General features: G+C 42.8%; 1 protein-coding gene and 1 long non-coding RNA gene across 2 annotated transcripts in view; both read left to right on the top strand.

Annotated features, from left to right (window-relative positions):
- Nucleotides 1–11,383, top strand: part of tbkbp1 (TBK1 binding protein 1) — a 61,953-nt gene extending 50,570 nt beyond the window's left edge. The window contains exons 10-13 of the mRNA XM_080833955.1: nucleotides 4,067–4,182; nucleotides 5,671–5,691; nucleotides 5,863–6,665; nucleotides 11,233–11,383. Of these exons, the coding sequence (XP_080690081.1) occupies nucleotides 4,067–4,182; nucleotides 5,671–5,691; nucleotides 5,863–6,665; nucleotides 11,233–11,364 (1,072 nt within the window). The 3' untranslated portion in view covers nucleotides 11,365–11,383. The remainder of the gene's footprint in view (nucleotides 1–4,066; nucleotides 4,183–5,670; nucleotides 5,692–5,862; nucleotides 6,666–11,232) is intronic.
- On the top strand, nucleotides 7,620–8,507 carry LOC308362453. The gene is made up of 3 exons (XR_013968585.1): nucleotides 7,620–7,747; nucleotides 8,211–8,278; nucleotides 8,372–8,507. It is a non-coding gene; the product is annotated as an uncharacterized lncRNA (long non-coding RNA).
- Nucleotides 11,384–25,331: the final 13,948 nt, after the last annotated feature.

The following is a 25,331-nucleotide window of genomic DNA, read 5'->3' as shown; positions in this document are numbered from 1 at the left end:
TCTTTGATGTTATACATTAATTAGGGGGCACTGGGAGCAACCAAGCACCCAGCTGACTCCGGATCAGATTTGGAACGGATCCGGCCCTGGTCTTGTCTAGCGCAGCTCTGCCACGCCTGCCCATGGTCAGAGCCAGATCTTCCCCCATCAGAGCAAGTTACACGACACTCACATGGGTTCATCACTTAGCAACCTGTGCTCTGTATTCCCTTTTTTCCCTCAGCTGTTGAGGCATGCCGTGCTTTATGCTGCGTGAACAGCCACAGTCACGTTTGTCTGCATTTACAAATTTACCTATGACCCCTACCAAGCGTTTGTTATCTGGAGGAGGGCCTGCAAGAGGCGGAAGGCAAGTTTTATTCAGCGCCGGGCTAAAAGCCTGAGTGCACAGACTGCTAGGCAACGTGTGTCAGTTTTAATAAACAAATCGCCCATACGCTGCATCTCTGTAGCAAAGGTCAGTTACAGCTCATACAACCCACACACTCTGCCCCTCCTACACACATATGTACAGGCACACACACACTCACACACACACACATAACGCACGCACACACTCACACACACACACACACACGCATGCATGTGCACGCACACACACACACACACACACACACACACACACACACACACACAAACACACACATATGTACAGACCTACATACACAAGCATGCAGGCTTACACATGCAAATGTTTTGCACACACACACACACACACACACACACACACACACACACACACATTTGTTGAATCATTAGTCTTCTCCAAAAAAAATACTGACACACACACATACAAACTCCCCCACCCAAACACATAAAAAAACACCAGCCCTCGCTTCACATACACACAAGCACACATGCACGGGCACACACACACACACACACACACTCAGAAACACCTACACACACACACACACTCACACACACACACACACACACTCAGAAACACCTACACAGACCTTCTCTCCGCCCTTCCCTGAACATGCACATGAACACAGAGGCAGAGACGTAAACATACTCTCTGCACTAAAAGCGCGTGCACACACACACACGCAGAGAGAGACAGTGTGAGAGAACGTGCTCCAGTCTTTTAGCAAGGTTATATCTTTTATGCTCTTCACACCTGCAGAGGAGTGAGACATGATGCACTCGATAAAATTAGAGGTGTCACCCCCTAAATCTCAGAGCGTCTGAAACATCAAGAAGTTGAGAATCATGCAAACAGGTGTGAAAAGCCGAGTTTCGCACACACAGACAGATTCACATAGGCGCACATCTAGCAAGGAATTCTAGTCCCCTCGTCGAGTGGCCCTGTAATGTTGGTGTCTTTACACTGAAGGTAGCGTAGCAGTAGCCTGGCCATTCAGTAGCTTCTCCATGGCCTTCTAACTAATCTGTGGCTGCCAATGGCCACCCTACTATGCATATGGCTTCTGAATATCAGTGGGCATGTATTGCTGTTGACAGAAAATTACAGATCGGGGATCTGAATGTTCGTCGGTTGGTGCTGTATAGTCACTTTCGTGTCATGTATTAACTGAAATAACTAATGGCTCAGCGGTATCATTTCCTGTACAAATTTCAATAGTGCAAAATATCATGTTCTTCAAATGTGTTTTCTTTTGTGGTCAGCTGGGTGGATGCTTTGGTTCTTGGAGAAGGAGCTTTGAATGTGTGTGTGTGTGTTTCATAAAAAGTATGTTGATGTATTCTGGTGAGCCTTCCGTTTCAACTTCTAAGAAAAGAAGCCGTTCTCTCTCTCTCTCTCCCTCTCTCTCTCTCTCACTCCCTCTCTCTCTCCTTTTCTCTCCCTCCTTCTCTCTGTGTTAATGCTCTTCCTCTCTGCGGTGCATGTGAGCTTCAAAAGTGGGTGTGTGTGTTGTTGCACATGTGAGGAGGCCTCACGGAGTGGTGAAGTGCAAGATTCAGCTTTTACCCTCCGGAGCATTTGGTGACCAGAGTCTTCGCAGGCCTCTGAACTACACGCATACACACACACACACACACACACACACACACACACACACACACACACACACACACACACACACACACACACACACACACACACACACACACACACACACACACAAGCATTTACATGCACACATAGTGACTGCTTACACACACACATACTGACTGCACGCAATATGCACATGCACACAAACTCACAAAGAAACATGCACACGCACGCACGCACGCACGCACGCACGCACGCACGAACGCACGCACAAACGCACGCACGAACGCACGCACAAACGCACGCACGAACGCACGCACGCACGCACTGTCAGATAGCAGCATTATGAGCCTCAGCTGTTGCCACCTCTTAGCCTGACTGTGGCTTTGTGGTGGAATCCACTGATACATCATTAACGTTAGCATGGTGTGTTAACAATAGATCATTAGCAACTAGATTTCAGTGCTTTGTGGTGGAGTCCACTGATACATCATTAACGTTAGCATGGTGTGTTAACAATAGATCATTAGTGAGTAGATTTCAGTGCTGCCTCATACAGAGCATGCCAGAAAGCACTCTTAGAAATATAATTACTAAAATGGCTCCAGTTAATCTGTAAGGAGAGACAATGCTGTCAAAAGCATCTAATTAAGTGCTGTTTGGATGGAGTTTGTGCAGTAACCTTCCAATACAGTCTGTTCTATTTTGGAGTATGCAACTTTTCATATTTAGTTTTATCTCTGCTGGGTCAAAAAAAAATATGTGACTCTACATGTGTGTACTGGTGAAAGATAAAAATATCTTTGACTTTGCCTATAGGTTAGTCATTTCCATACATTGTGACCCTTTTTTCCCATCAATGACCTGCCACGCAGCATCTTATCCGTCACTATCTACCACAGCTGTCTATGTGTCAATTTATAATAAAACACAGAGTTTTTTGAAAGTGGTTTGCTGACATCAAGTAGAACTCAACCTCTGATTTTATCTTACGTCTCTCTCTCGTCTACAGCCCACTAAGGCTTCTTTCATTCCCCAGTGACAGTCTCTTCAGCTGCCTTCCTTACATGTTAGTGGTATCTAGGTATCTTTTGGTGGCCTTAGTTTTACAATGTTCTCACCACTTTATTATTGTGGTACCATAGCAACATCTGACCTCAGATGAAAGTGGGAAATTGGCTGTGAATATTGACATTGAGCATTGAGATCACAGAGGTATTCAGATGCTGTTCACGACAAGAGCGCCAAAAGATGTTTCTGTTAAGGCCTAGTTGCCATGGTGAGGTCGTGCTGAATGTTCGTTGGCTGGAAATAGCTTGTTCGCTGTCAGCGTGTTCTGTTTGGCGTGAAGCTTCGTGATGCGTGGCAACTGCTTTACTCTCCCTACATGGCTCGTCAATAGCTGATGGCACAGTGTTCCATCATGACGACGTGGAACAGTCAAGAAAGTCCCAAAAGCCACTGTCAGCTGCAACCTCCAGACAGTAGCAGTTATAGTAGCAGCAGTAGCATCTATCATTGGTAATGATGATAATAAGTATATAAAAAACAGAGTGTCTTTTATCATCAGCAACTTAAATGTTTAGTATACTATATTGTGTACTAAATGTATTTATTTATCTGGTTTGTGTTCTATTAAAACTATTCAAATTGTTATGTTGTTTTGTCTGCGTGTGTCAGGTCAAACACCTTCTAATTTTTAGTCATTTTTAGATTGAAAGATGTTTTAAATAACAGACATGCTGCCAAGGGTAGTGCCAGTTGCATTTAGAGCAGCCCTCTTATAAAGTTGTGGGTAACCTTGTGGTTCTTTAGTGCTTTGTAAGAACTAGAAAGTTCAAAAAAAGAAAAAAAAGAGGTTCCTCTTTTGGTACTCAAATAGTCCTCGTCAAACTTACAGGTAGCTGAGGCTGAATGAACGATCTCATACCAAACAAGAAACGTTTTGTCATTTGTGAGCCTAAACTTTCATTGTTGTTTACTTATTATTCTCCCCAGTAGAAAACATTGAAGATCCAAAGAGACACATGACACATGTGCCCTTGCAGCAGAAGGTTGTTCACGTGGCTGAGCTGTGTTGTGTTGTGTTGTGTCCCTCTGCTGCAGGGTGAATCTGGCCCTAGCCTACACAGAGCTGACAGAGGAGCTGGGCCGACTTCAGGCGCTCAGCTCCAAGCAGACGGAGATACTGAGGAAAGTCTCCCAGGAACAGGCCAGCCCAGGTAGGAGCCATAAACACAGCCATTTGCACAATGATTATCAAAGCTACCTTCACAGCCACCATCGCAGCTACCATTACAATTATCATCACAGCTACTGTTACAACCATCATCACACCTACCATTACAGCCACCATCACAGCTACAACCATCATCACAGCTACTATTACAGCCATCGTCACAGCAAGCGCTGAAGACATACAGCCTACCTGCTGAGTAGAAAGAGGCATCTTCATGGCATATGAAAGCAAAAATGAATTCTGTGTGATCATCAAATTAATATATATAATTGAGGTAAAGAAGTGTAATTAGATTTTTTTTGACAATGGGAGGATTCCTATGTGTAAGCAACAATTAGCTATTCTCAACCTTGCCTGGGTCCTGTTTGAATCTAGACTGCTAGTATGAGTTCCATTGTCATGAGGTGTTGGGCGGTCTTTGCTTTTTTTTTTTTAAACCACCCACACTGACCTGGTGTCTCCAGGGGTAGTATATAAAAAATTATTGTATTGGCAGCCTGTTAAAATATCAAAAGACATTTATGTGTTGTTCTCCATAGCTTAGAACATAGCTTTAAGCAAAAGTCTTTTATTAAAGACCCTTAAAAAGCACAAAGAACCTCCATCTTACACCAGCTCCCCCACCCCCACCCCTCCTGCATAGCCATAACCGAACACAACGTAAATCTGACCAAATGCAGAACTTGATTCACAGCAGTTGGGGGCGGATTTCCTTTGATAACTGATAGCTTCGCACAACTGCAAGGAGCATGCAAATATGGCCCTACATTTATAATATTTTAGTTGTTTCTTTGGGTGAGGGAGGGAGGTTCATTGACTCGAAGCGGTATGGGGTCCCCTGGCAAAGAGTGAGAGAGCGGAACAGTTTAACATGCCAGAGTCTGCAAAAACTGCTTGAAAAAAACCTCATTGAGTAGGTAGGGGGTAAAACAGCATGATTTCATAGAAAAAAGGTTGAACTTAAAAGAGGAAATATAAAGAGGAAAAGGAAGACTTCACATGGCTGTGGCTAAGGGGTGTTGATGCAGAGAAGCACAGAGCCGAAGCCAGCCTTAAAAGCAGCTGGTTCCGTATCTGTAGTCAGAGATAAAAAGGGAGCAATTTATCTGCCTGTGCCGTAATTACCAGAGAATTGTGTCCTAATTAAGAGGTGATTAACCGTACCAGCCCTTTGAAAATCAAAGCAATTAAATTGTATGAATAGATTACAGACTAGTACTTTCATTTTTGGGGTATTAACACATCCGTTGGTCAGTGTAATTGTTTTACTACACATTCATTAATTCCCTTATTAATTATTCATTTGTATAGCATTTCTCATCTACACAGGCCCCTAATCAGATTACCAAACTAAACTCATGGAATATAAAATGCAGTTTTGCAGAGTTCCTGATTGAATTATCTCTGTTGAATCCTTTCCAATGTTTTAATGTCCCTAATGTTGACTTTGCTGTCCCTGCAACAATCACAGCAGTCAGAGTTCATCCTTTAAGTAAGTCTTTAATGATACAGTAAGTCTTTGACTACGTCTAGTGCCTCAGTATTTCTTTAGTCAGTATATCATATGTTGAGCATTTGAGTGTATTTTGTGAGTATATTCACTTGCATACTTACTCCACATGACCATGATGTTGCCTTCTCTCTCTTTGTGCCCCCTCCACAGTCTCGCGCCACTCGCCCATCCCGCTGCGCCACTCTCCTGTCCCCCAACGCCACTCCCCGGTGCCCCAGAGACGTTCCCCCGTGCTGCAGCACCTCTCCCCGGACATGCACCGCCGTTCCCCCCTACCTTTCCCCGAGCTCAGCGACGGCCCGGCCTCCTACTCATGCCGCCCGCCCACGCAGCACCTCCGCGCCAGCTTCCAGGGCCGGAGGAGCTACTCGGAGGTGGCGGACCCGTCGGCGTACCAGCGGCCACCGCGCTTCACCCTGGACCCGGTCTCCACCCTGCCCAAGCCGCGGCCCTATGTGGAGGGGTACCACAAGCAGGGGCAACAGCAGATGCAGCAGCAGGGCCAGCAGCAGCAGCAGCAGCAGAGCCAACAGCAGCACCCAGGATCCCCGCGTATCGTGGCCCAAAGAAGAGGCTCCCACCCGGGGATGCAGCTGATGGGGGGAGAGGGTGGGGGCCGGGCCGAGTCTCCGCGCCACTCGCCGAGGGAACTGGGCTTCTCGCTGGCCGAGGTGTCCCACCTGAGGTTTGAGCCGCAGCCACCCACGCCCCCGGCTCCGCTGCACGCTGCCCCGCAGCCCCCGCAGTCATCCGACGATGAGGAGGAGTGGAGTTGCCCGCACCCCATCAGCCCAGCGCGGACTCTCGGGTTGGCCGGGGTCTCAGCGATGCCCTCCGGGGTCATGAGAGGCCCGGCCTCGTGCTCGGCGTTCCCCATCCCTGCCCGGCCAAACACACTCTGCCCGCAAGGATACTTACACGCAGAACACGCCCAGTCCTGGCCCTCCATCAATGTGAGTGAACAACATCAAGCTTCAATAAACTTCTGTTCGGTTAGATCTATGGGAAAATAAAACAAATGCTGTAATTCAGCTGTCAGATCTGTAACCAAACTGATAGAAATGTTCTTAAAAACAGCAAAAGCAGTTATGAGGCAGTTAGTATAGCCGGTTCAAGACTTTCCTCCAGGGGAATATATAAAATGAGTGAATTGGCAGCCTGTCAAATATCAAAAGACAGATTAGTGCAGTTCTCCATAGCTTTGAACATAGCTTTTAGCAAAAGTATTTTATTAAAGACCCTTAAAAAGCACAAAGAACCTCCATCTTACACCAGCTCCCCCACCATCAACCCTCCTGCATAGCCATAACGTTAATCTGACCAAATACAGAGTCGGTATTTATTAACTCTGAATGGTTAAGCATGGTGACTTTCACCATTCACTGGGTACTACAAGCTACCTGATGTGACTTAAGACTTGCGTTATGTCTCCGCAGTTAAACTTCACTGTGCTTCAGCTGTTTTTAGTTTCAGTGTTTTGAATTATGAGCACACTGCTTTGACCTGTGAGCCCTGTTTTGACTGGAGACTGCACCGTTTTGTCCTTTAAAAACACAGTTTTGATCCTGTTCTATGTTGTGTGGATCAGAAACTGAGCTGTTTTGATCTGTCAGTTTTCTGCTGCCACCTGCAATGGCTCTCATTTTAAAGGACCCATCGTATGCCCATTTTACCACAAGTTGAAATGGTTCCTTGGGGTCTTTATGAAATGCCAGTAACATATTTTGGTCAAAATACCACAAGAATAATTTTATACAGCACCCTTTTCACCCTGTCAAAACAGCTCCCTACAGATTGACCTGTATTGAGTGCCTGTTCCTTTAAATGCTAATGAGCCAGCTCACTCCTCCCCCTCCTCCAAGAGTTGCGCTCGCATAGCTTGAACAGCTAACAGCTATCTATATAGAAAGATGGCTACTGCAGAAGACAGAATCGTACAACCGTATCTGTTTGAGCCAGAGTCAGACCCAGAAGCAGAACAAGAGGCTCCCGAACATATTCAAGAAGTTAGGGCTCAACAAAACGTTTCTGAATGGTAAGTAAACTTTGTCAAATCTACATTTAATTTTTTGTTTTAACTTTGGCTAAGGTCATATGGTCAGGTTGACGGTGACGAGAGCATTGCACTGCTAGTAAATAGTTTGTAGCCTACATGTGAGTAATATGAAATAAATACAGTGTGTTTTATGTAAGTTACTGTTTGTGAAAAGGCTGTTTTTCTAGGCATTTAAATCAACCAGATGGCTTGCAGGATAGATAGATATCTTAGCATAAGTGGTGCAAAGCAAAAAACACGGGTAAAGCTCGAGCTGTAAAGTAAAATATTATCTAACAGTAATGGACAAAGCAGGTGTAGAACATAACGTAACGAGTTTACCTCCGTTTATTAGCGCTCAAACCTTGTTTTCGTTGTATTTGTCGACTTATGTCTGTAACTAAACATTCAAATACACTTTACCTATAATGTTGTCACTTTTTAAAACTCTTTATCTATACAGGTGTATTTGTGCCAATTGTGAGCAAATGCCTAGAGCCTGAGAATGTATGCTGCATGGAGATACCACAGGTAGAATTCTTTGTGAATGACATGACATCTTTGTGAATTATGCAGTCATCTTCTGTTTTATATTCAATGATACTTACACTTTCAATATTCAAGGTAACAAGAAGACTATGCAACCAACCATCCGGGCATTCTACCTGTGTGCTTCCCTCTCGAAGCGTCCTTGAGCACGACATGTGAACCCCTTATTGCTCCTGATGTGCAGTGTGCCATCAGTGAAAAATGTAAAATGTGTCACATCCTTGTAAGGCGCTATGGATAAAAGCGTCTGCTAAATGATGAAATGTAAATGCTTGAATGTGTTTTCACTACAGAATGCATTCAACATCTATAGAGCAGACTATGGGCCTTATGTCTAAGGGGAATATAACAGTAAGTTGTTTTTTATGCATGAGTCATCAGTTATTTTTTACAATACAAACATAACTGGGCAAGATCGTTTAATCTTCCCTTGGTCTTACTTTGCTTACTGCTCATCTCAAATGTGTCAACTGTTGACATGTTACATACCAAAACTGTTTCTTTAGACTTTTTAAACATAGTTATTAAATGTATTGGCTAGTACATGGGTAATACAAACAGAAATACCACTTATAATAAAAACACTTTGTGCCATCAGTAGCCATACTGTTACCAAAGGACGACTCAATAGATGTGTATATCACCATTTATTCTCTAAATACAATGTAATCTTTGCTCAGAAGTTACAAGTATTTTGTGTACAGAAGCTTTGTTAGCTGGTTTTGGGGCTTTCTGGGACAGAGAATCTGGGTGCCCTCCTGCGTGGTGCTCCAGATATGCATCTTTGGAGGATCTGTATGACACATGATGTAGCCTTGGACACTGTTCAGATGTTCTTCCTTAACAACAAAAGAAGCAATGTTATGCATGATTTTTCCTGAATGCAATAAAAGGACTCAATACTCCATACTGTAAATGAAATGTCATCTCATTGACCATTATCCTTGCACTGCCATGCATACAACATGAACTAAAAGCATTTGAAGAAATGTTGTATTCCACCAACCTAATATAATTTTCCCAACACAGAAGAGTAGGTACAATAACATTGGCATACTATGCATGCTCTACGTACATTTTTCTCATAAATCATTATGAAATAATCGTACATTGAATAGGTAATGGGTTTGGTAACTGCAGGTGAGTCTTAGCTGCTAATCACGTAGTTCATGAATGGGTAATGCCCATTTAACATGTATGTCTCCCGTCTTTGTAAAAAAAAAAAAAAAATCCTTAGCGATTGCTTCACACAAGCTGCATAAAAGCACACCGCAAAACAAAAGTGCCCTTTTAGCAAAATGACATCCAAATTAACTTCTGTACACGTTAGCATAGATCATACAGGCTAAGGCTGTGTTCACGACTGACTTATTTTTAATTAGAAAAAAAGCTCTGCCTTCAGCGCCTATTTAGTGCGAAAATTCTGTAACCTTAACAACGGGAATCATACATTAATATCCGTTAATTATCAACTACTATCATTAGCAAGCTATCGATACTATGGCGAATGAAATGCATCTACTTGAATACGCGTTTGAGGAGGAGGAGGAGGGTGAGAAGAAAAGGCGCCTTCTGTGGGTGCAGGAAGCTATTTTAGTCTCCTGAGCCAGCTACAGTTCAAATAGCTAGCAAGCTGCTTATGGTCACAACCCACAGAAAGTTCAAAATGCCCAGGATATGTTGTGCTGTTGGTTGCGACAACAGACACCAAAGAAACCTAGATGTACAATTGATACAATCGTGAATAATTGCTGTGTCTTCTCTCTGCAAAACTCCCCTGGGCAAGCTAGAGTGCTAATAGCTAGCGAACTGTTTAGCGAAAAGCTTAGGGCTCTAGCTACAACTAAGACACCGCACTTATTCACGTTTGTATCAATTAACCACCACTAAAAAAACACGGTGGATAATTGCTGTTTGAATTACTCCGCCATCTTAGCCGTTTTTAAAAAGGCATCTGCCTTTTTCTTTCCCCAAAGGGTTGCATGTAAACTGGCAGTTGAAAAAATAAGTTATACAGCCAACAGAGAAAATCAACACACTGACAACATTGTTAGCTAGTGCACTGCTGCAGCAAATGGCGTTGAGGCTACAACATGCTAACGTCGCAAACCACCACACTGAATGGGCAAGTAACAGAATATTTTTTTTTAAATACTTACATTTCCCTCGTCTGCAGTTCATTCCAAGACATTGCCTTCAAATATGAATTCAATCCATTTCTCTCGTGTCTTCTGAGGCTGGGAGGTGATGTAGAGATCTGTACAGCCTACCACAGCACATCTTGAGTAATTAATTTGCTTCATGCTGCTAGCAAGCTAGTCCAAGTTCATATCATATAATAATGAGTGTAGGGGGGGCGGGGGGATGAGATGGGGGGACGGGCCCAAATCAAACTGACGACACTTTGATAAGGAAGTTCATTGGCAGTCACACAAGCATGTCGTTTCTGACGTCCAAGAACAATAACAGATCGCGGGATTAGTTTTTTTCCAGACTTTTTGGGTCAGTAGACATGCCAGATACCCAAATCAACGTGTAGAAGCACTAAAAAGGTGGAATTTTCATAATATGGCCCCTTTAACATCAATTTAGCAACTTTTACAATAAATTGCAGGGCAGTGACTCTTAGACTAGCAGCTTCACTATTTTGACCACCGACCACATTTATTAGACGCTGCACTGGGTTTGTTTAAATGTATCACAGTGCTGTCTTGACCTAACAGGCTGCATCAATCTAGCCAGATTGGACACTGTTTTGAGCTTACACTAGGCTATTTAAACCAAGCTTAGTTTCGACCAGACGGTGTAGTATTTTTGACCAGAGGCTGAGCCATTTCGACCGCAGACTGTGCCATGCTGACCGATCACTGACTGTGTGTGTGTGTGTTTGTGTGTGTGTGTGTGTGTGTGTGTGTGTGTGTGTGTGTTTCCTGCAGCTGTGGATGGAGACTGAGGAGGAGACCGACATGCGAAGCTGCCCGCTGTGCCAGCTCATCTTCCCCATGGGCTACCCCGACGACGCCCTTATTAAGCACATCGATTCGCACCTGGAGAACAGCATCATCTGACCCACCTTCCCCACCCCAAACCCAGCCCACCCCCCAGCCCACCCGCCTCACCTCACCTCACCTCACCTCACCTCACCTCACCTCACCTCACATCTTTCCAGCCTCAGTGTCTCGCTTTCAGTTTCAGCTTCTTACCATCATTGTAATTTCCCCCCTCCTGCCCCCTGTATTAGTATGTTTGTTTTGCTTGAGGGGGAGATCATATTGTTGAGGTTGAGTCGTGTGTAAGAGGTGAGGGTGGGCATCCTGGAAACTGAGCGCAGTATAGCACTTACAAAAGGTGGGAGAACTGTGATGAAGATCGCTCTGAAAGCCACGGCACAAACACACACACACTCACCCACACACACACAGAAAGAGAGAGAGAGAGAGATAGAGAGAGAAAGAGCGACACACACACACACACACACACACACAAACACACATACATACATTAGCAGAAGCTTTCTGGAACTCTGTAGTATCTCTCAATCTTATTAGTATCTTCTCCTAAAGCCCCGATTAGGCATGCAGTAGCAGCATCCTCGGCTAGGTGTCTTTACCGGGAGCAAGGTGCACTGACAGTGTCTAGACAGTCAGACAACACATTCTGTGCAGTGACTGATGCTGTGTCTCTTAAGTACTTTCTTCGCAAGCCCTATGTGTGCAAAAACACAGTACCTGATTACTTTAAACTATCAAATAAAAGCCCCATATTGATTTGTACCTGACAGAACACTTTACTTTGGTCGCTCCATATTTCAAGATTAAAACGGCATGACATTCTAGTTTTTACTAAAAATGTGTTTATTTGTATTAAGAAAAAACCCCAAATGAAAACAAATAGTTTCACCCGCCAGCGTCCTGTAATGTCTGTTTGAGAGTTAGCGCTTGGTAGGTAGGTCCCCAGTGACGGCACTTAAGCTGCTTGAGTTGCTGTCAGTCTATGTTCTGATTGTAGAAATGACAGTGGCCTGCGGGACAGGGCATGCTGTAGTATCCGCAGCCATTTTGAGCAGGTAAAACCAAAGGAGGGTAAATCCAGTTGCTCAAATGGCTGTTTTTGCAGATAGAGAATTTATTTAGTTAAATTATTTTATTCATTTATAATCACGGCACTTTACCCACACCATGAAGAGCCCCCTTTACATTTACACCCAAGAAAAGGGTCAACCATTTAACCAATAAAGCAAAAAAAAAAGTTAGATAGTTTATTTTTTGAAAGAGAAACTCTCCTAATTATTTTCCCGTATGTTTCAAAGGATTGTAGAACTTTTTTGCTGAAGTACCAGCTACAATGAGATAACGTAGAAAGTAGACACAAGTAATTGATAGCATTCGCATGTGATGTTTCATCTATCATCTCCACTGTACGTCTTCCTGAAGACCTCCCCCTAAAACAAGTTTTGACCTGAGACCTCCAAAAACAGTTCTGTACGGAGACTGAAGGAACAAACAACACCAAACCCAAAAACCCGTTTTGTCTATGTCCCTTTCATGTATGTTCAATAGCTGTTAGCTTCCTGTGAAACTGTGTCATCAACAGGACAGTTAATCAACACAAAATGACAAACATTAGCTCATTTGATTTTTTTTTAATAAGGAGATGCTGTTATGAATGTGATGTATGTAATTGGTACTTAACCACAGTCATGGGTTATGGTTTAAGCGCATAAATTCATTACATCTGACGATTAATTTGAAAAAGTGTTCAGTATGTAGGAAATAAATGTGTTGAAATGTAATGAAATGAGAACATTTATTCCTTAAGTCAAGGCATTTTAATACTCTGAAACGTTTTAAACCTATAACTTCAAATATAAATGTACACATTATGTATCTCAATTTTATTGTGTGGCATACTGTTGAAATTGAAATGTATGTACATACATAGACAAACATTTTGCAAGCTCTGTTGTAAAAAAAAAAACTAAATCAAAAATCTAAAAGAAGCTCTCTTCTTATTATTGATGATGCTATGTAGTGCCATAATCTTTTACTCAGAGTGAGCCAGTACTGAAAACAAACACATTCTAAAACGAAATTTTCTCGGCGGAGGACAATTTTCCTTACCTGCTGCTCTTACTCTGACCGTACCGTTCTACACACATTTAGGGCATTCAAAGTGCTCCTGACCTAATTAATCATGAACCAAAGACAGAAAATAGCACAGGCGAATCGTGAGCACTTCTACCCTTTATGCTAAATAAAACCCCAGCCATGGGGAAATCATGGCTAGTTACACGTGACAGATTTGATGACATCCACAAATACATAAAAGTGCAAAAAAGGGCACCAGTCAATCACCAAAAATTATAATTAAAGCCGAACACGTATCAACTCACCCCAAAACTGTACATAGAACATAAATGAAGATCACTCTTGACATACAATGAGAACTCTATTTACACAGTATCAGCAGTAGTGGGGAGGCTAAGACTGCTAAAGAACCAATGAGAGGACACAACCAAAGAGAAACTATGGGTGAGAACACTGAAGAATGGACACATGTCCATTTTTTTTCCAGTGATGGCAAAGTACCAATTAAGCATATCATGTTTTAATGCTGTAAGTAGTCAGAAGGGGTATACACGTGTATGTGATAAGTCAAACACATCAACCACAGTAGATGGCCAGAACAGCACCAACCCCTCCCCAGTGAGTGTAAATATGTTATTGGTGTACAGTACCACCCATGCATCCACCCCTAGTCCAGTTTGACAAGAGCTCGATAGTGTGTTTCAGGCGCTATTCACAAATAATTTACTCAGGAGTTATTTAAAGAGCCAATGCTGCTGTTTCTCTTCTTTCTTTCTTTCTTTCTTTCTTTCCCTCTTACTTTCTTTACTTCTTACCTTCTTTCCTTAATTTCTTCCTTCCTCTCTATCTTTCTCTTTAATATTTTTTCCCCATCTTTTTGTATTAGGATATGAAAACAAATTGATGCTTTTCCTAGAAAAAGAAACAAGAAACTTCTCTGGTCTCTGGTTTTTCTTCTCTTGATTCGTACTGTAAGATGACACTACTATCCCTTACAATAGTTTTTTTCTTAAATAACTCAGTGGCCAAGGCTTTGTGAATATGGCTTTCTAGGGGCTTGGCAAATCTGCACAGCTACTGAAAGTAAGCGAGTCAAATCACAGATGACATGGGAAAGTGTCAGTAATATGTCATGATAACTTCAGCAACTTCAAGGCCCTGTTATCAGCAGTTACTTTTTTTTCTTCTGTAAATACAACAAGAAATAAATGGGATCTTGCACTTATGTTGTCCCGATGTCTCCAGTGATTATTTATTCATATTTAGCTATGGCAGCAGTCTAATCATTCACTTGGGTTTCTGCTCAGATTAAATACAGATTAAAAGCTTCCTCAGAGTTGTAAAAATGCTGTAATTTATTCCCTTCAAGGGAAACAGGTAACATCCTGCAAAAACAGGAAACTGTTTTTTTAAATCCTCACTAACGCTGACTCATCTACTGTGTTCTCTGTAAGACCACCTAACGCATCAGTTGTTCCATGTAAAAACACCACTATTGAAACCGCAAAGTCACCTCATAAAAAGGTGAGGTGGGTCTATCTGTGGAGGGTCGTCCACATCCCTTTCGTTACTGAGTAAGCCTACGTCATATCTAGAATTTTGCGTGGAAGCTGCACATTTGAAAAAAAAAAACAGTTGGTAAATCGGTACAACACAATGCACAAAAAGCAATTACAGAAACGGAAAAATTGCTATTTGCGACCGAAAAAAATGTTACAAAAAGCCCCGTCTAGGGTGAATTTGTGAACACTAAGACTGGAAAGACTGGAATTTCCAACTGGTTGTTTCACAGTTCCACAGTTTTTTCCTCTTTACGCATCTCTCTTGTGAGCCGTCAGAGTTTATGATACTTTAAAATGAATTTACAAACAATATTAGTTTGTGTGTGAGGTCCTTGTAGCTCAGGGTCTTTTATAGAGTCACTGAGGATCACTGAAGGAGTGAATTGCCCACTGCTCACTGATTGCTGGTATTTTTTGATTTTTGAGCATTTCATTGTGTATTACGGAGATAATAATATACCCTTTATTTTTCTGTCTCTTGAGAATAATTAGTTCTCCCCAACACCTTCTACTCAGCTGCACACTTAAGGTGTTTTTATGGTTCTACGACTCCATTACTCCGTGGTCAGGCAGTTGCCTCGACGGACTTGTTTAGCACTTTTTTTTAAAAGATGGTGGCGTACCAAACTCCGTAGATGGTCGTATTTGTACATAAAGGTTGTTTGTTTGACTTTTATATGGTTAGATTTAGTAGAAGTTACCGAGAAATAGACACTGTGCAATGTAAAAAAAAAAAACGTTATTGTACCTAAAAATACATCCGAGGGGATTTGCGAGGTGTCTGAGCCTGCTATCTAATGTTGGCATACTACTACCCACAAGTTAAACAACTGTGTATTCGAACTGTGTCTCCGAAAACGGACAACCATAAATTGCGCTTTAAGGTCACAAACCTCTCTAGGTGTAAAGAAGACTGCAAAAATCCTAGTGTTCAAAAGAATCACCCCTAAAAGGGTTCTCAGTCTGTACAGGATCACCTATGAGAACAAGCAGAGGCACTTTTTTCAGAGAGTCTAGTTCCTTGCAGAACTCTCATGTACAAAATAACCAATTTACATTCCGATATCCGGCAAATAGTTCACAGGTTGCCCTGTAGTCATGTTGTTTTAGTATTTGCGAAGTCTGAAGTTTTTTTGTCAGACCGTGAAGAAATCCAGTGAGGAGAGTTGTGGAGTGCTTGTGTGCAGGGTGCCAATGTCTTATGAAGAATCACACCAAGCTGATGAGGATTAATTAGTTACCAAGTGTGAGCTGACTCGGCCGCAAAAATGATTCACCAGAAAGATGTTCACAAAGTGTGCATGTGTGTGTGTGTGTTTGTGTGTGTGTGTGTGTGTGTGTGTGTTCTTGTGTGTTTGCATGTAAACTGCATGCAGACATTGTGCTTGGGGGATAAATGAGCTGCCGTGGGACCATGGATGGAACTGATGCTAATAAGAGCCTACATCCTGAAGTTCACAGCAAGAGATGCAGGCCTCAGTGGTGGCAGATGCTCTAGTGAGAAACAGCATATACATAATAATAATTATGGTCAGAAATGGGCACGACAAATCTGTGCATTAATACACAGTACAAGTACAAGCTATGGAGAAGTTATGTTTTAATATTTAATTAAGTTGCCCAATATTTTCTAATATTTAATGAATTTTGTAGCTTGTGTGAGCTGAAACATGGAAGCCTTTGGTTTTGGGCAATCACTTGGTGAAGTAAGGATTTGAAGTATGTTGATAGACTGACCTACCAAAGTGTAATGGTTCTCAGCCTCTACACAGGAAGCCATGATGAGAAACACAAGCTCCTCCTGAGGTTAAAAAAGACCACAGAAGAATAAATATTTGTAAAGGCCGCTGTACAAACTTAATGAGCTGAACCACCACTGACAGTGGGGAATCCTGTTGGACCTAGTGATAAGCATCTCATTTTAGCCCGCTGGAGGTGATCATGTTGTAAACTCTGTAGCAGAAGTCTGAGAAAAAGTAACTTGGCCTCACAATTCCATGTAAACAACAACCAGTTGTGTTTTACTTTAACAATTAGGATTATTATCACCCACTTCTCACACTCACACATCATGCAAACAGCACTGCACACCTACGAAAGAGAGAGATGTACGTATGCTTACCTTAAAACTAATGTGTGAAGTTGTGCGGTGTGTGTGTCAGGGGGGGGGGGGCAAAGACTGTGATGGAACACTTACACCTCAGAAGGAGCAAACTTCTTTCACACCTTCGGCATTGCGTATGAAAGAGAGAAGAGAGCCTGCTATGACTGATGAGCACAAATCAGTTTGTGTGTGAGAAACCGAGAGAGGACGAAAGAGAGGAATTTTTGGCCGTCTGCCAGCAATCTCATCTCACCACAGGTCACAAATCTGAAGTCATCTGAATCAGGCAGTCGCCCACTTCCATGGGACCCATTACAGAGAGATCAATGGAGATGGTGAACTTGAAGCTCCTGTTCTCTTTCCTTAATCTACTGATATGTTGAATTTCACTCACTTTTAGCCGGTAATTGCTGGCTACAGGGAATGTATGAGCCAAGGCTAAACATGCTGCAACACACACAGACACACACACACAACCATGTATAGTGAATATACAGTACTGTGCAAAAGTTTTAGGCAGGTGTGAAAAAATGCTGTAAACTAAGAATGCTTTCAAAAATGGAAGTGTTAACAGTTTATTTTAATCAATTCTTCATAAATTAACAAAATGCAGTGAAGGAACAGAAGAACATTTTAAATTAAATCAAAATTTGGTGTGACCACCCTTTGCCTTCAAAATAGCATCAATTTTCCAGATACACTTGCGCACAGTTTTTGAAGGAACTCGGCTGGTAAATTGTTCCAAACATCTTGGAGAACTAACCACAGATCTTCTGTGGATGTAGGCTTCCTAGAATTCTGCTGTCTCTTCATGTAAACCCAGACAGACTCGATGATGTAGAGATCAGGGCTCTGTGGGGGTCATACCATCACTTGCAGGACTTTCTGTTCTTCTTTAAGCTGAAGATAGTTGTTAATGACATTGGCTGTATGTTTGGGGTTATGTTCCTGCTGCAGAATACATTTGGTGCCAATCATACGCCTCCCTGATGGTATTGCATGATGGATTAGTATCTGCCTGTATTTCTCAGCATTGAAGACTCCATTCATCCTGACCAAATTTCCAACTCCACTTGCAGAAATGCAGCCCCAAACTGGAAAGGAACCTCTACCATGCTTCACTTTTGCCTGCAGACTCTCATTATTGTACCTCTCTCCAGCCCTTCGGCGAACAAACTGTCTTCTTCTACAGCCAAATATTTCTAATTTTGACTCATCAGTCCAGAGCACCTTCTGCCATGTTTCTGCACCCCAGTTTCTATGTTTTCGTGCTTAGTTCAGTCACTTGGCCTTGTTTCCTTGTCAGGGTAGAGCTTTTTGGCTGCAACTCTTCCATGAAGACCACTTCTGGCCAGACTTCCCCGGACAGTAAATGTCTGTACCTGGGTACCACTGGTTTCTGCCAGTTCTGAGCTGATGCCACTGCTTGAAATCTTCCGATTTCGAAGGTAAATAAGCTTGATGGGTTTTTCATCAGCTGCATTAAGTTTCCTTGGCTGACCACTGCGTCTACGATCCTCAACGTCTTCTTCAAAAGAGCTTGAACTGCACATTTTGAAACCCCTGTCTGCTTTGAAATCTTTGTCTGGGAGAGACCCTGCTGATGCAGTATAACTACGTTGTGTCTTGTTGCTGTGCTCAGTCTTACCATGTAAATGGATACAAAATAAACATTTATTGTTTACATTTTTCAAAGCATTCTTAGTTCATAGCATTTTTTCACACCTGCCTAAAACTTTTGCACAGTACTGTATGAGTAGATGAGATACACTCGCAGAAAAGCCAAAAACACAGTTTAGTTCACACTAACAGTAACACACAGTGCAAACTAACATATACTACACACCAACACATAGTACACACTAACACATAGTACACACACAAACACATAGTACACACTAACACATAGTACACACAAACACCTAGTGCACACAGTACATACATATTTGGATCATGCATAAAAGCAGTTTAGACAGGCACATAGACATGAACGTTTTATTTGAAGAAGGCCCGTGTTTCATCCTAAATACTCACCTTCCAACACATCTTTTCACCATGCTGTCATGACACCTCTGCTACATGTGTTCATGTCCCTTATAGAAATGATTTAGTATGAATGAAACCATTTTCTTTTGGCCATATCATGAATACAGAGGTTCGACAGTGCAAAGAGATGGAAGTACTACAAGTCTAACTGTGTTCTGTGATTGCACAGTGCTCACACTGTAGATTCTTTGTTGTGGGTGAGCTTGCTTACTTTTCATAGGGCACTTTTGAGCTGTTCATTTTTGGTGCATTGCGTGGGTCATTTTCTTCAATATACCGCTATCAAAATCCTCCTACATGCAGTACCTGCCAGACTTTGCTTCCGATTTGAGTTTTTCTGCAGCAGTGCAAACCACTATGAGAGATACGATCACTTAGTTCTAGTATCTGGTCTAGCTCTACCAAAAAACACAGCCGCTATTATGAAGCATAGATCAGAGATAAGGTACTCAAGGTACTTTCAAACCTTAATCCTGAACCTGGTACATGTTAAAAAAGAGATTCAAAATCTATAGGACTAAGTAGCGAAAATGTCCACAGAGGCCTTGGAGATTAAAGCGCAAAAGCTGCATGCACAGACCTCTGCCTAGAGAAAGAAAGAGGTCTATAGGCACTCTTGGCAATGCACAACTGCGCTCTTTTCATTCGCATAAAGAGCGCATTTATCCGTTATGATTTGTTCAAGACGGATGTCTGATGTGTCCAGATGCTATTTGCCTTCTTCCTCTGACCACTGCGCTAACCTGTATGTCATCGCATTTCTCCCCCACACCCTGCACCACCCTTTCATCATATACAAGGCAGCTCTCTCTTTCTCTATGTCTCTCTTTTTTTCTGCATCTCTGAACTGTGAGGAGCGCTCCGCTGCTGCACCGTACACTACTCAAAACAACCCACCCATCCGCTGCACAAAACCACAAGCTTAGCGGCAAGGTGCATTCCACACACACACATGCACACACTCACATACACACAAACAGGCACACAAAAGTGAGTCAAACGCACACACACACACACACACACACACACGCACACACTCACATAGTCACAAACAAACACAGACACATACACACATGCACACTCAGGTACACACGCCCCCGCATGCACACACACACATGCCCATGTACACATCCACAAAAGCACACGCACAAACATTTAGGTACATACATGTCAAAGAGACAGATCAAAGCAAGCCCATAAATAACATAAAAACACAAAAAGTCCCTCTGCAATCAGGCCTCTCTTCCTCATCCACACCACACCCCCATTCATAGGAAGATGTGATCTTTAAATACATATGACCTCATGACCACAGTTGCCAGTTTTCAAACTGTTTTCATAGCTTTACAAAAGCAATGAAAAAAGCTACAAAACCAAAAAAGAACGATAATGACTGTTCATTTAGGGAAGAATTACTTAAAAGGGAATTTTCCTCCAATAGCAATAGTAAAAATAAAGAGTAAGTAAGTGTAGGTGTAAGAGTAAGAGAAAGTATAGAGAAAGTTATCAGCATAAGGATTTTGTGATATGGTAGTAGTATTAATAATGGTAGTATTTCGTCCAGGATATCGTAAACCCATCTAATGGTATTGTTTGTTGAGGACTTGTTTGTACATACTTGTGTGTTTGCACGTACACACAGTAATACCAAGTACCTAATACATTCCTTACATGGAGCAATTATGGGGAAACAAGTTCAGGTTCTAGAATGACTTGAGGTGATGTTCTTGAGTGCTAGGGAAGTCCAGATGCTGTTAGAGCAGTACTGCTGGAGGCTGTTGTGGTAACGTGTTTTTCACACATGCTGCTTCTGAAGAAGGTGAGCAACTTTGCAGAAGCAAAGACATGTTCTTCCACTGCGCAGAAATTTCCAATGTATATTCAATTTCCTATGTAATTCTACGATTTTTATGATAGCAAACATACCCAGAAACTTAAAGAACTTTAACCAAGATACCATCAATGAAACATAAAATCAATCATTTAGAAGATTATGGTAAAACTGAAAAGGTACATTCATGGAGTCCTGTCCCCCTTTTACATCAGATTGAGAACGTCATCGCACTTCCTCTTCTGCTTTGCACTTTTACTGGCACTTACGTCAGGACGATTGGAACCTTTTGTAGATAGTAAATTCTCCGTGCTATTGGTTGGGGACTTCACACAGTGGCCGATCCTCTTACTATCACATGCAAGTACTCACAGCCAGCAACATCACTGCCCAACCACAGACCTGTGCAGCAGGACACAGCCGCATGTTGTACCCGGGATCCGCAAAGGCCCTCCTTCACAGTACAACATGTGCTGTCTGTAGCTCACAAATGCTAAACACTACAACATGACTGCCAAACCATGGAACCTGAGCAGCAGGATACTACAACAACAACAACAACAACAACAACAACAACAACAACAACAACAAGTGGGCTTTTCAACAGTTGTTAAATTAGGCCCACAACACCTCCAGAGTGCTCGATATGGTGTCTGGCATCCCTCCTCCATACTCATAACGGGGTACAACACACACTTAAACCAGAGACAACAGCTACAGCTTATCAAGATTTCACTTATCCTAGTTTTAGTTCCGGTTAATACACAATCCCAGATAGCTGCGAGCACCTTAACCACAACCACTGGCTTGCTTTTTCAGCAAGGTTCAGGTTGATTTAGCTACCAAGCCTCTAACACCTATCTCTACTGGCATTCACTTTTTCAGTTTTTATCTTTCAAATACTTCCACAATCACATCTTCAAATGGATTTGTTAACTCAGTAAAGTAAACAATGCAATCACACATACGCAGAGAGAATACTTCACCATGTCTGGTCTCATAGCAGAAACATCAAAACACTGTGGAACCTGAAGTTGTCTTCCGACATCAGACAATAATCTCCAATCCTGTGCTTTGCCCCATGTGCCAATGCTGTTTGTACGTACCTCGTGTCCACTTTTCTGCCCTTTTCACCAAAAAATAAATCCTACTGTCCCCATCATTAACTGGTAACCTAAACTAATTTATTCTCAAACAAACATGCAAATGATTTAAAGTATTATAGTTACTCTTAACATTATGTTTATGGTCACATATTATGTTATGTATCCCAATGATTCTTTTCAAAGTTTATGGCTTTTTTCAAGAATAACATTCATTTTCTTGCTTGTTTGAGGAGCTGAGGTTGCGTTATCTCACAAAGGAAGGTGGTGGGCCTGTATCCTGTCTGCCAGCTCCTTCCTCCGCTCTGCATCCCTCTTCTGCATCCCTGCTCCCTCTCCACTAGATGGCCAGCCAGACCACCACACTGACTGACTCCTTCACCACTAAGATGGCAAATGCAAAGCACTCTCCAATACAAACAGGCACGCACGCACACGCACCATGTGAATAAAGACTGCTTGCCGTTCATGCAAGCTTTCAACAAGTTAGAATCTAGCATCTGGAGCCTCAGTGTAAGATTTCACTAATTCACTATTGTGAATTTATCAGATTTATTTTTGTATTTGAGAATGTCATTATTTTCTGTTAGTGTTGAGCTGTTTGGCCCGTGTGTTTAAATGAAGGTTAAGCGCTGCTGGCATGTCGATTGGCATGTTTACTTCATGTAAATTAATTAAATTCATTTCCAGTGTGGGCGGTGCACAGGCCAGGCCCAGGATCGAATGGGAAGCTGCAGGGAACACCGCTTAAGTAGGCAGCAATGAGCACTGAATGAGGGACAGTGACAGAGAGATGGAGAGGGAGAGGGAGGGAGAGATGGAGGGATGGAAGCGTCAAATGCTGAGCGTGGAGCTGTGACCTGCATTTGAACCGCTGACCTGTGTAACTCACCCATATTGATGGTGGGACACACTCACACTCTCTGTCTCTCACAACACAGGCATAAAGACACGCATCTATACACACGTGCACACACACACACACACACACACACACACACACACACACACACACACACACACACACACATACACACACACATACACACACACACACACACACACACACACACACACACACACACACACACACACACACACACACACACACACATACACACACACACACACACACACACACACACACACACACACACACACACACACAGACACACACACACACACACACAAACATGCACAGAGCGTGGCCCAGGGGTAGATGACAGCAAGGGGCGAAAAGGGAGGGAGGAAAAAGGAGAGTGAAAGAGATGGAGAGGCAGAGAAAAGAGAGAGAAAGGGCATCATCCTGGGAGTAAAGAACTCCTGTCGAGTTTATTTGGTCCAGTTTTTCCCCCTCTCTTTCACTAGAATAATTACTGAGAGAGGGAGGCAGGGAGGGAGAGCTCACCATGAGTCCTCTGATACGCCTGCAGGGACAACTCAACATTCCTATCACTACACCAAAGAAAATAAGTTAATATGTGCATGTACAGGTATATGTTAATATAAATACATACACAACAAATGTACTTTGGTGTTTTAACAAAATTCATGTTTTGAAATCATGAAACGGCTTGAAAACTATGCTAATTAGCAATCTGATGAAAACAGGGTACTCTTTCTTGAAGCCACAAACTGGTTGAGATTTCATACTGCATACTAGAACATGTGTGTACCGCAGAGTGTGACCACATGTATGTTTGAGTTGTGCTGGAGAGGGTATACGGGGCCTCAGACTGAGCCGCATAGAGGGTCTAGCAGCCAGTGAAGGGAAGTGAGGTCATGCTCCTGTTCTGTGTATTAATGATTGATGCCTGTGCATTTGCTTGTATCTTCATTAAGAAACTAGCACTAGGAGCTCAGATCCCCTTCTGGTCTTGAAAATGTCAAATTAGTGTAAAGTTTTGCTTCACTTCCTGACACTAACGCCCCCCACCCTCCTACACACAAACCAAAGTAATATGTTCAGTAGTTAATTCAAACTTTACAACTTTAAAAATGTAAAACAAATCCATCCTTATGAAGGACATTATAGATGTGCCTTACAATATCCCCTACCACCATTCGAATGAAAAGAAGAGAGAAAGAATAAAGAAATGTCAGTGACTCTCTCTCTCTCTCTCTCTCTCTCTCTCTTTCTCTCACTCTCTCTCACTCTCTCTATCTCCCTCTCTCTCTCTCTCTCTCTCTCTCTCTCTTTCACTCTGACTTCTGCTTAAGCAGGTCCCTCTGAGGAGTCATCCTCCCCTGTGACTTTGTGGTCCCCTTCCAGTGACAAAACCTTACCTCATCAAAAGGAGAGAGGCACGTCTTTGCAGGTGTTTAACACGCATTTTGAGTAAACAAGCAACTTTAATGGGTTTCCTATTTGGATTGGCATCGTACACTCTTGCAGGCAAGGACAAGATGAATATGAGCAGCATGGTGTTATGTACAGATGTTTGCCATACAGACATAATCATGTTATTTGTGGACATTAGGTTAAATAAACTACTTTAACTACTTCACTTTTATAACTTCAGCTATCTTGTATCTTAGAAAAGCAGCTAGAATAAACAATTGGTGCAAAGCCTAAAATAAGCTAAAACATGCTGTGTGTGAAAGCAGCACGGCAGAGCAGAGCTCTTTCTCTGGGTTTTTGGTGCCAAAACCCATCAGTCTGTCGGAGGCAGAGGCAGAGGCAGAGGCAGAGGCAGAGGCAGAGGCAGAGGCAGAGGCAGCGGTGAGGATGATTGGCGGCTGGGCCGAGGCAGGGCCCCCGTTGCAGCTCGTCATTAGCCGGGTGCCGCGCGGCAAACGGGTGGCACAGCCCTTTTTTGCCTCGGCGCCACCGCGGTATCACAGCTCCGATCTGTCACCCTTCGCTTGGCCTAATGTGCGAAAGCAAGACGTGTTGCGCCTATTAGCACTTCCTGGCAAGGCTGGCATGCTGATCTGCTGTCCCTCCCCCCCCATACACCCCACTTCCTCACCCCCACCCCCTATAGTCATCGTTGCCATCCCGTTTCATGCCCCCCTCCCTTTCTGCACCCCCTTCCCCCCCTGGGAGCGGGGCAATATGGTGGCACGCGGTCACGGCCCTCTAGCCCGGCCGCCTGCTGTCACAACACATCAGCGTAGCTGGGCCCATGCCACTTGGGCAAACATGGGCAAACACACACACACACACACATTCACATACGCAAACATACACACTCTCACACACACTACATTACACATTAAAACGTATGTACACAGACACACGTATGAATATACCAGCCTGATATATATATAGGAATATGTAAGCAAATGTAAATTTAAAT

The sequence above is a fragment of the Sprattus sprattus genome, assembly GCF_963457725.1.
Source record: "Sprattus sprattus genome assembly, chromosome: 3".
Taxonomy (NCBI): domain Eukaryota; kingdom Metazoa; phylum Chordata; class Actinopteri; order Clupeiformes; family Clupeidae; genus Sprattus; species Sprattus sprattus.
The sequence above is the reverse complement of the archived record's forward strand: the minus strand, read 5'-3'. Positions and strand labels throughout refer to the sequence as shown.